Raw genomic sequence first — 17,454 nt, forward strand, 5'->3', positions numbered from 1 at the left:
AATCAATCCAGCTGCTAGATCGAAGAGGAATAATGAGAAGACTTATAAGGACCAAACCATTTGAGCTAGTGTAGTACAGTCGGTTAAAAGCAGAACACAGTGCCTATTGTAACCAAGAGTGAGCAAAACTGAGGAAACGCCGGTGGATCAAAATCGGTAAAACACCTTAGCTATAAGATTTTAATCGGAAAATAACAGGTCAATTGAAAAATCCCCGGCCTGACACATAGATGGCGCTAGATACTAAAATTAAATCCTTAAAAGATGCGGGTATAACTTTGACAGCTATCGGATCATTTGTTTGTGAATTATAGCATTTTGAAGCAACTTTTGTTATTGTGAAAAAAATGGATAAAAAGGAATTTCGCGCATTGGTAAAATATTCATTTTTGAAGGGAAAAATACAGTTCAAGCAAAAACTTGGCTTGATGCCGAGTTTCTGAACACTGCCCCAAGAAAATCAACCATCAAGGATTGGTATGCTAAGTTTAAAACATTAAAAAAATCCAAAAAATTATATTGAACGACCGTAAATTGAAATTGAATGAAACAGCAGACACTCTAAAGATATCAACTGAACGTGTACATCATATCATTCACGATTATTTGGATATGAGAAAGCTCTGTACAAATTGGAGCTCACTTTTCACCAAAAATAACGACGAGTTGATGATTCGGAGAGTGTTTAAAGATCATCAAGCGTACTAAACTCGAGTTTTTGCATCGATATGTGACAATAGATGAAACGTGGCTCCATCATTTCACTCCGAAGTCTACTCAACAGTCAGCTGGCAAGGTTATGGCGTCTGTATTTTAGGATGCACATGGAATAATTTTTATTAACTACCTTGAAAAAGGAAGAACCATCAACATCGATTATTACATAGCGTTATTGGACCGTTTGAAGGACGAAATCGCCGAAAAGCGGCCGCATTTCAAGAAAAAGGAAGCGCGGCTTCACCAAAACAATGCACCGTGTCAAAAATCCATGAATTGGGCTTCGAATTGCCTCCTCATCCACCGTATTCTCCATATCTGACCCCCAGCGACTATTTCCTGTTCTCAGATCTGAAAAGTATGCTCGCTGGAAAGAAATTTTCGTCAAATGAGGTAATCGCCGAAACTGAAGCCTATTTTGAAGCAAATGACAAATCGTACTACAAAAATGGCATCGAAAAATTGGAGAGTCGCTATAATCACTGTATCACCCTTAAAGGGAATTATGTTTTCAATTGACCTGTTATTGCTCCTTGATCTTGTTCTAGATTAGTTGTAATTAAAAATGAATAAAAATTAGAAAATTAAGTAAAAATGAATTTTGTCATATGTCAAAGCCAAAGTAAAGTAAGAGTCATATTATATCATCTGTAGGTAGGTGCATATTATATTTATATTTACATAATTCAAAAGTTCTATAATTATATTACCAACAATTTAATAATATTCAGAAAAGTTTTAACTTACTATAAAATGTGTTCAATAAGACAGACTCTAATAACTAAAGTATTTTTTTAAACAAGAATCCTGGAATTATTTTGTTACGGATTTTTACTGAATATTTGATGGTTAACCAATAAAAGACCCTCCATAAAAAAGTAGTATAAATTTACTACAATTTTATATTTAGATAATTATAATATGGGAACGGAATATTAAGCTCTTCATACACACACAATTCAACAATGACAACAAATATATGTTTAAGGACGAATAATGTTACAGCTACTTACTCGGTCTATCATCTTCCGAGCCGGATTTATCACCCTCGGAATTTCTGTGATGATGTTTACGTCTGCGATGAGAGTGCCGCCTTTCGGTAGGAACATGTACTCCTACAAAGACGCTGTGAGCTCGATGACCTGGAAATAGTGAAAATAATTATTTGTATTGGCAGTCTTGCAATAAATTACACAAGTACAGGAAGGCAAATGTGGAAGAGTATTGCTTAACCAAGATGCTTTCTAGCACTTCATTATAGTTGATATATATCACTGAATGGAATAAAATACATAGCATATGTATATACACAGATATTTTATCCTAATTACTCTAGAAGTATGAGTAATATGTGTAGTCATGACAATTAAATGTTATTTATAGTAATAGTATAGTATAGTACGTTTATAGTATGTTATTTCTAAGATTGTCAAGGGGACATTTTATATGTATTTCGTATTCAATACTGCAGAACTTGAGAATTTATATACAGGTATATATAGATATATTTATATATCTATTTATTTATATATTTATAAATAAAGTCTCTTTTTACCACAGAGGGTTTATTTGGACTAGACCAAGTTTTTAGCGTGAGCACCGAACCAAGGCCATCGGCATTAAGCCTACCGACTGGCGAGTGACCAACTTATAAATTATCCCAGAAGACATCCGGTCTTATCCAGCCTGGTTACTGGCGTGACTGGGATCAATTACTTTTGGAATCTTGCACTATTGCCTACAAATACTAAACAATCACAAACATATATTTACAATCATGCCTCAGCAGGATTCGAACCAACGACTATAGCAACAGCAGGAGGAGAGTCCTGTCTCCTTGACACTCCGTCTACCAAGCAAACATCTCAATACTTTCGGCGAATAGATGGTACACCGCGAACTTCTCTGTGAAAGAACTCCGCGAAAAGCTCTGTTGTCTCATATAAATAAAAGTAATTACACATATTTTTAAACCAAATATTAATGAAACTGGTTGTTTTTATCGAATCAAAGGTTACAGTTTAGAGCAACAACCGCTTAGTACTATAAACTGTTCATTATTAACAACATTTTGCAGTAAAATTCGAGATAAGAAACAAGAAACGTCATCAACACGAGACCAAGGCTGATACCAAATTACGAAACATACAAATTTCATTAACACTGACCCATCGATATCTTAATTACTTAAAACGTCGCTTCTAAATCCCGAGTCTTAAACGGACGACTGCTCAACGAATGTTAAACCATCGCCCCTATATATTTTCGTATTCGTTTCTTTTCGGAGTTTGAACAGACAACTTAACTGGTGCCATTTTATCGATTTCATTTGGGCCCGGGAATTTGTAGGTCCGTACCTTTTTTTGTGTTTATATTGACTATTCAATTACACGTTTAACCATATTGTTCCTTGCTTGAGAAACGAAAAAGGTAATTTATATGTTTATTGTTCTTTGTATGTGAACTCAGCATCGATAGAGAGAGACACTTACATCTATTGTAAGAATAAAATATCGGAAAAAATTTAATGGACTTCAAAAAATAACTCAATAAAAAGTAAGAAAATCAAACTAAAAAAGATTTTTAACACAAAAAAACGTTTTAAAATAAAATATGTACATAATAATCATAGTATTCCATTATATACACAATTTAACTTAATATCCACCGACCTATTTATCTATTTAAAATATTATATAACTACTACCAATTGATCACTTTGAAGTCGGTTTAAATAATTTGGGCTCGTCACCGCTATGGGAATCGTATTCGCGACCTCCGCGTATGCTCTAAATGCTCTATCCACTACATCGCTTTCCTGCAATATTTCTATTTAGATCCCCAAAGGCAAATTAGCAAACTAAAGTGCAAGCAATACTCAGACATAATTTTTTTTTAGAACAATAAGCTGTCCCAATGGGACAACGACACTGTGGTCGTTACTTGAGGAGTTATATCAACCCTTCACAATTTTATAACTTATACACGAGGGTAAAATGATGGCTTATTGAACTTTATAAAATAATTACCAGCTGTTTTCGCACACATTCCCCATGCAAATTTGTATGCAAAACTTTCCGTATATGTATGTTTACATTTTATCCTGAAAATACATAGGTCAAACTAACGTTCAACTTTATTTCAATATGTGTCCTAGCATGCTACGTGTTTTGAATATGTTTACATACAAATCCTTGTTGGAAAGCATAATGCTACATACCGGATACAATATCAAACGATATCCTGACTTATTTAAACTTCTCTAGTTTGTATTTCCATTTTTCCACGTAGAAGTTTCGAAACATTAGGAGAATAAATCTTAAACATTTTGTAACATAACCTCACAGGACTCATGATCAAATCGTCTTTGCTGGCGCAGTGGATAAGGCGACAGGACGGTCTCCCTGCTATTTTGATAGTCGCTGGTTCGAATCCTGCCGAATCATGGTGGTATATTTATGTTCGTGATTGTTAACATCAGATAAGGGAAAAATCCTAGTCAGACCATTAACCAGGCTGGGTAAGACCGGATGTCTTATGTGGTCGGCAGACTTAATGCCAAGCATCATGGTTCAGAAGCCAAGTTAAATACAGGAAGTTCAGCCCAGATAAACCATAGTTGGGAAGAGGGTGAACAAAACGTGAAATTTAAATTTTTTCAAAATTATCAACTGTGAAAATTCAAAACGCGGGACAGATTCGTACTTTGGACTAAAAAATATTTAAAAATTTAATTTTTCAAAAAATCCCGGGAAACCAACGAAACTAAGGTAAAAACTGCGAAATATTGGCGACTTTGCAAAATTATAAATGGAGGGTAAACCTATGCAGTAAGAGTTTCAATCGAATTTAGCAATTGCACCATATATATGCACCGCAAGAACGGAAATAAATATGTTTTTATACCTCTTATCAAGATTATTAGTCGGCCTCCAAACATTTTAATCATTAAATACCTACTTTTAATTTTTTCAATTTCGACTTTCAAAATTCTTGTCAAAAATCTTTAGTCGAATCTAAAATTTAAAAATAAACTTTTTATTGGCAGCTAATAACATATTAAAATGTAAATATTGTCCATTTGATCTTTATCTATCGCTAAAAGACTAATTTTCATACCTGATTAATAATCAATAAACATTCAACAATAGAAATTACAAGATCCAAATGCTAGTTCTAATACCGAATATCCAAAACTTGAAGTAATTACAAAAAATTATATTCACTCTCATTAATTTAATTATCAACAAACATATTTGTATTTAAGATGATAACATTATAGCACGACACACTAAATGAAAGTCATCACAAGGCCAGAATAAAACAATAATCATCAAAACTAATTGCCATTATTACAATTGCGTCAAACAATTCAAGATCTACGTTATATTGTTATATGACAGCATGAATAAAGTGCCGTGGACAAAGGCGTACGATAAAAAAAAATATTATATTTCGACCGTATTTTTCCTTCTCAATTGATTCTAGTTAGAAAGAGATACAATACTGTCTGATACGTCCGAACATGTAACCCAATCAGCCTATGAAATTCCCCTGGCTGTCAAATGTCTTCATTCAAGATTGTCAAAATTCTTCAAAACATTAGCGATACTAATTAGAAGTAATAACCTAGCAAACGCTTTGGTCTGACGATTTGATTTTTTTTTAAATAATCAGAGTTAGAAACCGACTACGTCTCTTATCAATTACTTCGAACAGGAACACGTTAACGGAAGTCTGGCCTTAGGGAAAACGTTTTGTAGAGGTAAGTATTGGCACTATCAGATGTTAAGAACTATCAATCTGGCAAGTGTTTTCAAAAAACTCTAGAAAATGCAGCTCTTATCTCAGTCACTCACTAAATATAAATATAAATTAAATATTTGTGCTCTACGCAATCTAGTTTTTTTTTAGAACTAGGCCTGAAATAATACACTATAGCTCAGATGGTAAACAAATATACAAACTATCTGTCATTGCTTATTTAATCCTATCGAATTGGTAAATAATTATAATTTGAACAATTATAGTGGACATGCTGAACAAAGAACTTTCTGGTCTTGTGGAAAGGAACACTGTCTAACACCTTTATTTTGGATGAACTCATTACACGCGCACAGAAGAAGAAACTGAAAATGGTGGATTAGAGAACAAGTGTTTGATAGATTAAAAATTAACAATATAGTAATTTACTTCAACAGTGTTTCTGACAATGAAAATAACAATGACTAAGATTTGTGTATAATTATTCGGAATATGCATGAGCATTTGGTTTAAATGTATGAAGAGAGAATGGATACGAATTATTCTACAGATGATATGACTAATGCTCTAGAGGGAATGTAGTGAATAAATGAGCAAATATGGAGAAATATTGTAGAATATTGTAAGACAACTATACACAGATAGTAATAGAAGAAAATAAGGATAACTATAACTCATATATTGAAATGATTTGAGAACGAAATGTGAAATGGAAACAGCAACGAAGGAAGAAAACCAAATGTAAAAAGAAAATGGACTCTCCAATAAAAATAATATACATTACTTGGATATGAAATTGTCAATTATGTGGAATAATCCTCTAGAGGGTACCACTACATAAAAAACCGCCTCTAACTACTTCGTAGTTGGCGTGGATACGAATTCAATGTAAATATAATAAAAGAACCCTAACCCACAAACTATTATGGCTATATAATTAACTTTATTATAAACGTAAATTATATTTGATAACACTATTTTTATTTTTTTAATATTGATGACGTGACATCACGGCTATTTTGGAAGGACTATAACAGGTCAATTGAAAAGTCTCCCGACTACCATAACACATTTTTTTGACAAAATTAGTATTTTTTAATCAACATAATTCAATTTAAGAGTGATACACTGATTATAGTAACCCTCCAATGGCGATCACCTCTTCATTCGATGAACATTTCTTCCCAGCGAGCATTCTTTTGAGATCTGTGAATAAAAAATAGCTTCTGGGGGGCAGATCTGGCAAACACGGTGCATGAGGAAGCAAATCCAATCCCATCTTATGGACTTTTGCCATTGTTTTCACTGACTTGTGACACGGTGCATTTTCTTGGTGAAGCAGCACTTTCTTTTTCTTCAAGTCCGTCGGCATTTCGGCGATTTCGTCCTTCAAACGGCCCAATAACGCTATGTAATAGTTGCCGTTGATGGTCCTTCTTTTCTCAAGGTAGTCAATGAAAATTATTCCATGCTCATCCCAAAATACAGGCGGCATAACCTTGCCAGCCGACTGTGGCGTTTTCCCACGCTTTGGAATGGGTTCATCGTGTGCAGTCCACTCATGTTACTGTCGATTGGACTTCGAACTGAAATGATGGAGCCATGTTTCCGCCATTGTCACATATCGATGCAAAACCTGGGATTTATTACGCTTGATCAACTTTAAATACTGCTCCAAATCATCAACTCGTCGTTGTTTTTGGTCAAAAGTGACCCAATTTGCACAGAGCTTTCTCATACTCAAATATTCGTGAATGATATGATGTACACGTTCAGCTGATATCTCTAGAGTGTCTACTATTTCACTCAATTTCAATTTACGGTCATTCAAAATCATTTTTCAGATTTTTTAAATGTTTTCATCGGTAACAGCCTCTTTTAGGCGTGCACTGCGTTCACCGTCTTCGGGGGCTAACTAAAAAACGTACGGATTTAATTCTAGTAGCGCCATCCATGCGTCAGGCCGGGGACTTTTAAATTGACCTTTTATATATAAAGTGAAGTAAGTTTTCAAAATAAGAAAAAAATGTTTTCTTAATGTCTGACAGAAAAAAATCAAACTCAAGGAGGAAAGGAAACGCTAAAATTAAATTTCGCCCTAAACATTAAACGTATAATGAATTTTTTCCAAGGTTTTGTGTCTCGAAAAGGGAAAAATTTCATTCGTTAACATGCCCGAGAAGCCGGCGGGATGATTTTATTTCCAGTAAAAGGAACTTTTCCTAAAGCTCCGGGAATTTGTTTTGTAAAAGTACGCATATAACGGACGAGCGAAGAACAAAAACACCCTCTTTATTGGGAATTATAATGAAAATAAATCCATTTACGAAATAACAACTGCCAATTAAGAAACAATGTACGTTTTTATATAAATTAAACATTATATTATTTCTCTTAATTTTTACAATATAATGCAGGAAGGATGACAGGAATTACTATAGCCACATTCACAGATTATATAACACTACTAGCGACCCGCCCCGGCTTCACACGGGTGCAATGCTGATACTAAATTAAATACACTACAGAAAAAATATGAACGTTGTATATAAAAACATAGCGGCCCGCTCCGACTTTGCACGGGCATAAAATATATATGCCTATGTCACTCAATGAAAACATGATTAAAATCGATCCAGTATTTTTGGTTCATTCATTACTGCCCTTGGCCTGCACGCATTAAATTTGGAGTAAAACAATTCCTCTTCCCCTGTACTTACTATGAAGATTTCCTGCTATCTTTGGAATATCTAAATTCATACAATTTTTATTACATTACACATTTTTAAACGCAAATTTTAAATTTGTAATATCTCCGAAAATATCTGTTTAATTTACATGCTGTAAGGAACCATATTGATCTATATTAATTGCACACTGTATTTAAGGTACTTAATTCGATAAGGATTAATGCCGTATTGCTTAAAATAGCTTCGTAAATAAGCCATTTTCTCACGTAAAAAGTAAACAATAAAAATGGTTAATGTGGGTTATCCCTAAAAGATAAACATATACTTTTTTGTAGACCTTTTTATGGTGTACAATACTGTAGTACATTAATTTGATCTAACTCGTAGGGTTAGGCAGCGTTTTTGCTAATTGCTAAATAAGCTTAAAAAATAGGTTAATTTACGACATCACGTTAGAAACCTCTAAAATTAGCAATGTTGCCTTAGTATATTATGCATGTATTATACATATAAACCTTCCTCTTGAATCACTCTATCTATTGAAAAAAACCGCATCAAAATCCGTTGCGTAGCTTTAAAGATTTAAGCATAGATTTAAGGGATATAGGGACAGAAAAGGCGACTTTGTTTTATACCATGTAGTGATTATCAGTGTATAAAAGTTCCAGAAGAAACTTCGGAGAAGTGTTGTAGGTGCACCGAAATACTACAGGACTGATTACTTACACCGAGATGTTCAGATACGTTACTCAGGGAATGAAAATAATTGCAATGAGACATGAGGGCAGACTTCATTTTTATGTCAATATCGAAGTAATATAACTTTGGATAACACCAGAACAGGACACAGACTCAAAAGAATCAAACAATTTGATGCTGTATAGTGTATTGTAGTGAGCTGCGTTTAATAGAAAAACAGAAGTGAATACATAAATATTATTACACCAAATACTAAGATAGAACCGATGAGTATATTGATTGATTGTAAAGACAAATTTTAAGTCAGTCGACAATGACTAGTAACAATGCAATAAATAAATTTTAAAAAGTATATAAAAGTCAAGAACCATATAAAGAAAAACTAAAGCAACTTGTGTCAACATAGTGGATTGAACTCGTTATTTAAAGCAATTTTATTCTTACATATTTTCGAACACTAATGAGTAATACGATGACCTTTTGCTGCTCTTTCTGGCCAAACAATACTTCCAACACTTTTACAAGTCCTCTACTCCTTCACAAGTCTCCCTCCAAGGTAGCTTTATACTATTAAGAGTATTTCCTTTGGTTACGACATAGGTGTAGATGCACCGAAATACCACAGGACTGATTACTTACAGCGAGATGTTCAGATACGGACTGTCACTCAGGAAATGAAGATAACTGCAATGAGACATGAGGGCAGACTTCATTTTTATGTCAATATCGAAGTAATAGAATTTTTTGTTTGATGAAACTGAAAATGAAAATGAAACAGTTTGATGCTGTATAGTGTATTGTACTCTACCGAACTACTCTACCAATTTCATTCTTTGTTCTGCATTAAAAAGGTTCATAAGAAAAGAAAATTGACAATGAGAGTTTAACAAATGTCATTTAACAGCTGCATCGGCCCATTCGATCTGAACGTTTATCCAGTTAGTTATAGGCAATCAAAATGGTGGTGGGAATTTTGCCCCACGTTGTATAACGCAACAAAGAGAACGAAAGTGGAGAAATTAATAAACTCGTAAGTTTGTGTAACAAATTACCTTCGAAATCGGTCTCGTCGAATGACAGCTTTTGCTTGTCCGCTTTCGGATCCTTGGGAGCCTCATCATCAGGCGACTCACGGTGAGGTTCCATGTTTCTTGATCTGTAATATAAATAATTGATTGTTATGAAGAAAACCTAGATTCGACATTGTTATAATAATACAAACAACGAAAAATGTTTTGGTTTGTTTTTCAAATAATCACCTTAACGAATCATTAGTTTATACAAAAGGTTACAAAAATTATTAAAAAATATTATAAGCTAAGTCTTAAATCCTTAAGCTTAAATGACTAATACCGAAGCTATAAGAAAAGATGCACCACGGAGTATTATTTTCTCCATATATATATAGACCACATTATCGCTATCAATAATTATCTCTATAACCGATAATTACTGACGAGAAATTTTAGTGTAATGCTGTTTTCTAGTTACACTAAGAGGCTCTTGTTCTGTATAGCCTACTCATAACACAGCGAATAAGGCTAATTCATATTATTTCCCTCGAGATGTCATATACACTTTTATCAGATTGAATTACACAAAAACAGAGTTATTTATTTCTGAAACTGAAACATCTATATCAAAGGAATATTTAATATAGAGTTTCAAAAAAGCTTTGGCGTTTTCTTTTTGTCATTTTGAAGATTACTTCAGAAAATGAGTATTATGAATGATTAGCTCCCACTTTTCTCAGTTTTTTTAATTATTATTAACAAATATGCTGCTCGATCATAAATAATTTTGTATACAAATATTTATAATACGATTAGACATTGCTCAACAACCAAATCCTCAAGTACGTAACATCAGTATTGTATAGTTATTTCTCTATTTCAATTTGTGTATATAATAAAATACAAAATGTTTTTTTATGTATATTTGAAAGTCTCCTTCTACCAACTACGGGTTTATCTAGAATTGTCCTACAGCTTAACATGGGCTCAGAACCACGGTCCTCAGCATTAAGCCTACCGTCTGGCGAGTGACCAACTTAGAAATCATCCCAGAAGGCATCCGGTCTTATCAAGCACGGTTACTGGCGTGACTGTGATCATTTTCCTTGTCGGATTTTACACTCTAGCCTAGGACAATCACAAATATCAAATAATCACAAACATACATTTACGATCATGCCCCAGCAGGATTCGAACCCGCGAGTGTAGCAACAATAGGTGGACCGTCCTGTCGCCTTTACCACTGCGCCAACCAGGCCGTCAGAGAAAATGTTTTTAAATTTAATATTTCAAATAATTAATATAATTATATTATATATTAATTAATGTTCTATTTTCACTTTATATCCACAAGGCTATAATCTTTAAAGTTAATTACTAAATTGTAGTAATTTATAATTTACTATGTAAGTAAAAGCATACATAATTTATTTTTACCTCATATTTAATTGAATTAGGTGGCTTGTTTTAAGAATATACAAAGTTTAATAAAAATGAATAACCGCTTTTCCAAATCCACGGGTTTAAAGTAGACCTAGTACTAAGTTCCAGTGATATAGCAGCCTTATAAATTCATTTAAGCAACAGGTGGTGTTATTGTGTATCAAATCGCATCGGCCACATTGGTAAACAACTTTAAACAAATGTGACTGAAGGTCATCGAAAGCTACTGGCAACCATGCTCCATCAATTTAACACACACAGAAGGCAAAGAGCTTTCTCGACAGCCACAAAAAATTGAAGACAAAGATTTGGAGGCATTACTCGATGAAGCTATCAATGCAGATCGCTTTCGAATACAATTGATGAGTCTGAGCCGAGCACCGCAAAAAAGTCCGGCCGGACTAGGAGCAAAGACGCAACACAGTTATTTTTCAGCATGGGAACGTTCGACCACATGTTGCAGATCCGGTGAAAACATACTTGGAAACATTAAAATGGGAAGTATTACCGCGCTTCCGTATTCTCCCAACCTTGCTCCTTCTGAATACTACTTTTTAGGACATATGAGAAATTAAAAAGATATTAGAAAGATAATAAAAAATGAGTGGACTGGTGAGTTGAAATTAGAGGAAATGAGTGGAAAATTTTAAATTGAAAAAAAAAAAACTTTAAAACTAATTTATTGATGAATAATTATTCAGTACGACCATACTATGGCGCATTTGAAAAGGAACACTAAAACATTTTAGACATATAAACATGTTATACTTTGTACTTTAGTGTTGTTTCAAAATAGAGACGATTGGAGACATTTTTAGCTATATTTTGATATTTTTTAAATTTTAAAGTGTCCTTTTTAGCAACCATGGTTTTCTCTACTGAGGTAAATAAACATTTAAGCGAGTGACTAACTTAAACATGATCTCAGAAGATATCTGGTCTTAACGAGCTTAGTTACTGGCGCGACTGAGAATGTTTTTCGTTGTTTCGTTATCAAAACGTTCAATGGTAAAGATCAATCTTGCTCTGACTATGCAAGCATTGAAAAACTTGATGAAATTCATTAAAATAAATGATAAATGGATAGCGATGACTGACGAATCATACGGTACCAAAAGAACTTCACACATTGTTACAAAGTCCTAATCGACGCCAGGAAAAGTGATGCAAGCGTCATTGGAATTAATTTTTCATTATGAATTGCTCAAACCAGACCAAACCATTTATTCGACTTTCTACTGTCAGGAACTGCAATTGTAAATGCAACTGAAGCGGACAATTTTTAAAAAATGACAAAACTAATAGTAAAAGTGCTCTCCTAAATCTTCAGTTTCTAGTAATCATAAGTAAAATGTTTAATTCTTATAAGTTTTTCGACTAGAATGTTCAGAAAATCTAATGTGGCAGAATTACGATTTTACCAAAAAGGTGATACCAAAACCAAACAGTAGGTACATAATAAACAAAGGTCACAGAAATCTAAAAGGACTTTTCCTTCTCATTATAATTAAATTAATTATTTAAAATGATAAAAGTTTAAATGAACAAATATCTCTTATAAAATGTCACTAGTGTCCATGAAATAAATAATATAACAATTTCTTTCTCATTGTATATATATATGTATATATATATATATATATATATATATATATATATATATATATATATATATATATATATATATATATTATTGAAAATTCTAGCTGATATCTCTTGACAGGCTATAAATTTATGATTCACACGTCATATACCTGTGTCTATACACGACGGTGTTCGAATGTAAAAACTGATAAACTGGTTAAATCTAAAGATATCCCACAAAAAGCAGTGTATGTTAGATTATTCTCACTTCTGTTCTGTCGTCTTATATGACCAACTTGTTTATGTCTCATATAATTGTTGCTGTTGTTGTATAAATGTCCAAACAATATGACGGGGATATATTTTAATTGATAACCGTTATTTTTTACCTTATATAAGTTCAATGGCTGTTAATTCCTTTTCAAATTATAATAAAACGTACTTATTACAGTATCTAAATAATGCTGTTTTTTTTAGTAGGTATAAATGATGTATATGTGTGTGAATATGAGCCAAAAATATTTTATTATTCCATGATAAATTAATTATAGCCACAGATATTCCTTCAGAAAGAAGGTTTTAAAATTCTAAAGAAAGAGTTTAAATACATTTATAATGTTTTATAAAAACTATTAAATGAACCTTTTTCAGTCATGAGTTTAGAATATGTTAAAATGAGTTAAATATTGTACCAAATAATAATCAATATTGTTTGTATGCCACACGTATAAAAATAGTATACAGATATTTAGTAAGCCATGGAAAAAATGTATATTAAAAACTCAGAAGTCAGAGAGATCTAATAAATAATGCAATAATTTTAATAAAATTCACTGCTTTTATTCTAAGATGTGTGAAAATGTTTTTTCTAGTACCATTTTTTTGGTTTTTCTTTCATATATACTTAGATTTATGTAATTGTAAATGTAAATTGTAATAAAATGTAATACAAACAATGTAATTATAAATCTTCATAACATCTATAACGACACAAAATATAAATACAATATAATATTATGAAAACTATAATAAATTATTTCATTTGATTCCGACCATGGATTTTAACTATTTTTTAACATTAATTTCAATAGCATCAATACTAATTAATAATACGATTAAATGTGAACTGAAATTGTTTATTTATACGTTGGAATAACCCATACCCCATCATATAGTGGAATTTCCATCTTATGATTCCCAGCTAAGCTTTCTCTGTTTTCGGTTTTTTTTAATTAGAATTTCAGTTCAGCACGTGATATAGCAAAAAACTCTATTATTAATTTAAGAAACTAGAAACATTAACTGATTAAATAATAAATGATGATAATAACTTTAAACATAATTATTGCTATCGCATTATGCATAACATAGTTCGGAGCACTCTAATGTTAAATATATAGATATATATACCTACTATTTATAGTAGGTGGAATATTATAGATAACAAATTTTTATTTGAACTAAAGATTATCTGCAAGTGACAGTTATAGTTAACAAAAAAAATTAAATGAGTGAAATGAAATACCATATCTGAGATATACTAAGATGCAACATTATTTTCGTCATATATAATAATACTATCGACCCGCCCCGGCTTCGCACGGGTGCAATGCTGATACTAAATTAAATACACTACAGATAAATATGAACGTTGTATATAAAACATAGCGGCCCGCTCCGACTTTGCACGGGCATAAAATATATATGCCTATGTCACTCAATGAAAACATGATTAAAATCGATCCAGTATTTTTGGTTCATTCATTACTGCCCTTGGCCTGCACGCATTAAATTTGGAGTAAAACAATTCCTCTTCCCCTATACTTACTATGAAGATTTCCTGCTATCTTTGGAATATCTAAATTCATACAATTTTTATTACATTACACATTTTTAAACGCAAATTTTAAATTTGTAATATCTCCGAAAATATTTGTTTAATTTACATGCTGTAAGGAACCATATTGATCTATATTAATTGCACACTGTATTTAAGGTACTTAATTCGATAAGGATTAATGCCGTATTGCTTAAAATAGCTTCGTAAATAAGCCATTTTCTCACGTAAAAAGTAAACAATAAAAATGGTTAATGTGGGTTATCCCTAAAAGATAAACATATACTATCGCGGACTTTTTTGTAGACCTTTTTATGGTGTACAATACTGTAGTACATTAATTTGATCTAACTCGTAGGGTTAGGCAGCGTTTTTGCTAATTGCTAAATAAGCCTAAAAAAATAGGTTAATTTACGACATCACGTTAGAAACCTCTAAAATTAGCAATGTTGCCTTAGTATATTATGCATGTATTATACATATAAACCTTCCTCTTGAATCACTCTATCTATTGAAAAAAACCGCATCAAAATCCGTTGCGTAGTTTTAAAGATTTAAGCGCACATAGGGATATAGGGACAGAAAAGGCGACTTTGTTTTATACTATGTAGTGATATTTGGTATTCTCTGAAATAAATTGGAACAAAACTTTATTTTACAATCAATTTTACTTTATAGTAGAACGCCTAGACCAAAATAATTAACTGGAGTAATTTATGTGTTAATAAAAAGTCAAATTAAATGGTGCGCTTATAGTAATAGTTCATAGAGTTATTTAACCTTATCGCTTTATTCATAAAAATTACTAGAATGTATTTTATTCAAAGTATTCGTCCTCAAGCGAGTGTCAGTCATAATTGGAGTCGCCAACAATTTGTCAGCTAGGTGATTTTCTTACTTATCAAACAAATAATACAAATCAAATTTCAAAAATTACAAAATGTTCCCAAGAGTATTATTCGAAAAAGTATCAAGTTGCCAATGTAAACCATTATCTTCAGAATCCGTAAGTACCTTGAAAGGGTAGAAAAATTAACGAATTAAACATTATAATAAAAAATATTTTACCGATTTTTCACAATAAAGACTGAAATTCTAAATTTATATGCCTACTATAATAATAGTAAAATAAACGAAATTAATTTACAGAAGAAGACAATATTACAGAAACCTGTAATTCTCTCAACTAGCGGAATATTAAAACTTCAAAATCAATTTTTCCGAATCCGGCGGCTCTAAAACGTTTTTACTGCCGTGCTAATAGCCATTAAACTGAAAGCATGCAGATATCGCTTGTAAAAACTTCCATTGTAATAGCCTTTTATTGATTTGCGATTCCGCTACGTCAATAAATTTTAAATTCACATGATAAAAAAAAACAACTTCTCCAATATTTCAGGCAATTACAAAATTTATTTACATCGGAAATAAAATATAACGAGTCTTATTCCTTATTTTGTTATCTGTTTAATTAAATAATAAAAACTATTCATTAACATTAGTCCTAGATTCCGCCATACTCCATAATGTTGCGCTACTAATGTCTACTAGACTACAGGACAGTGAACAAAATATAGTACACTAGCGACCCACCCCGGCTTCGCACGGGTGCAATGCTGATACTAAAATAAATACACTACAGAAAAAATATGAACGTTGTATATAAAAACATAGCGGCCCGCTCCGACTTTGCACGGGCATAAAATATATATGCCTATGTCACTCAATGAAAACATGATTAAAATCGATCCAGTATTTTTGGTTCATTCATTACTGCCCTTGGCCTGCACGCATTAAATTTGGAGTAAAACAATTCCTCTTCCCCTGTACTTACTATGAAGATTTCCTGCTATCTTTGGAATATCTAAATTCATACAATTTTTATTACATTACACATTTTTAAACGCAAATTTTAAATTTGTAATATCTTCGAAAATATTTGTTTAATTTACATGCTGTAAGGAACCATATTGATCTATATTAATTTCACACTGTATTTAAGGTACTTAATTCGATAAGGATTAATGCCGTATTGCTTAAAATAGCTTCGTAAATAAGCCATTTTCTCACGTAAAAAGTAAACAATAAAAATGGTTAATGTGGGTTATCCCTAAAAGATAAACATATACCATCGCGGACTTTTTGTAGACCTTTTTATGGTGTACAATACTGTAGTACATTAATTTGATCTAACTCGTAGGGTTAGGCAGCGTTTTTGCTAATTGCTAAATAAGCCTAAAAAAATAGGTTAATTTACGACATCACGTTAGAAACCTCTAAAATTAGCAATGTTGCCTTAGTATATTATGCATGTATTATACATATAAACCTTCCTCTTGAATCACTCTATCTGTTGAAAAAAACCGCATCAAAATCCGTTGCGTAGTTTTAAAGATTTAAGCGCACATAGGGATATAGGGACAGAAAAGGCGACCTTGTTTTATACTATGTAGTGATGATTGACTAGTTAATGTCAGATAAAAATCAGAGCAGATTAGACTCAAAGTCAAACACCTGTACTGGTTCGTCGGAAGATACTCTCAACTTGACCTACAATCAAGATATTGGTTTATCAGTCAAAAAAAAGTCAGTTTGGAACTTTGGAACTATGAAGCTGGATCGGACTGGACAACACGCAGAAGATGAGAAGGTTGAAGCGAACCAAACCACACGAAGTTGTTTAGTGTATAAGTGTATTCTCAACTAG

General features: G+C 32.3%; 1 protein-coding gene across 12 annotated transcripts in view; it reads right to left on the reverse strand.

The window, feature by feature from the left end:
- The window catches only part of Ndae1 (Na[+]-driven anion exchanger 1), a 69,646-nt gene that overhangs the window by 37,181 nt on the left and 15,011 nt on the right, over window positions 1–17,454 (reverse strand). For all 12 annotated transcript variants that reach the window (XM_076415223.1, XM_076415226.1, XM_076415225.1 and 9 more), the window contains exons 2-3: window positions 9,923–10,026; window positions 1,731–1,859 (exon numbers count right to left, since the gene is read on the reverse strand). In XM_076415223.1, the coding sequence (XP_076271338.1) occupies window positions 1,731–1,859; window positions 9,923–10,016 (223 nt within the window). In that variant the 5' untranslated portion in view covers window positions 10,017–10,026. The remainder of the gene's footprint in view (window positions 1–1,730; window positions 1,860–9,922; window positions 10,027–17,454) is intronic.

This window comes from Rhynchophorus ferrugineus, unplaced genomic scaffold, assembly GCF_030347505.1.
Source record: "Rhynchophorus ferrugineus isolate W39M unplaced genomic scaffold, kcgeb_rfMv2 rfM9, whole genome shotgun sequence".
In the NCBI taxonomy this organism is placed as follows: Eukaryota; Metazoa; Arthropoda; class Insecta; order Coleoptera; family Curculionidae; genus Rhynchophorus; species Rhynchophorus ferrugineus.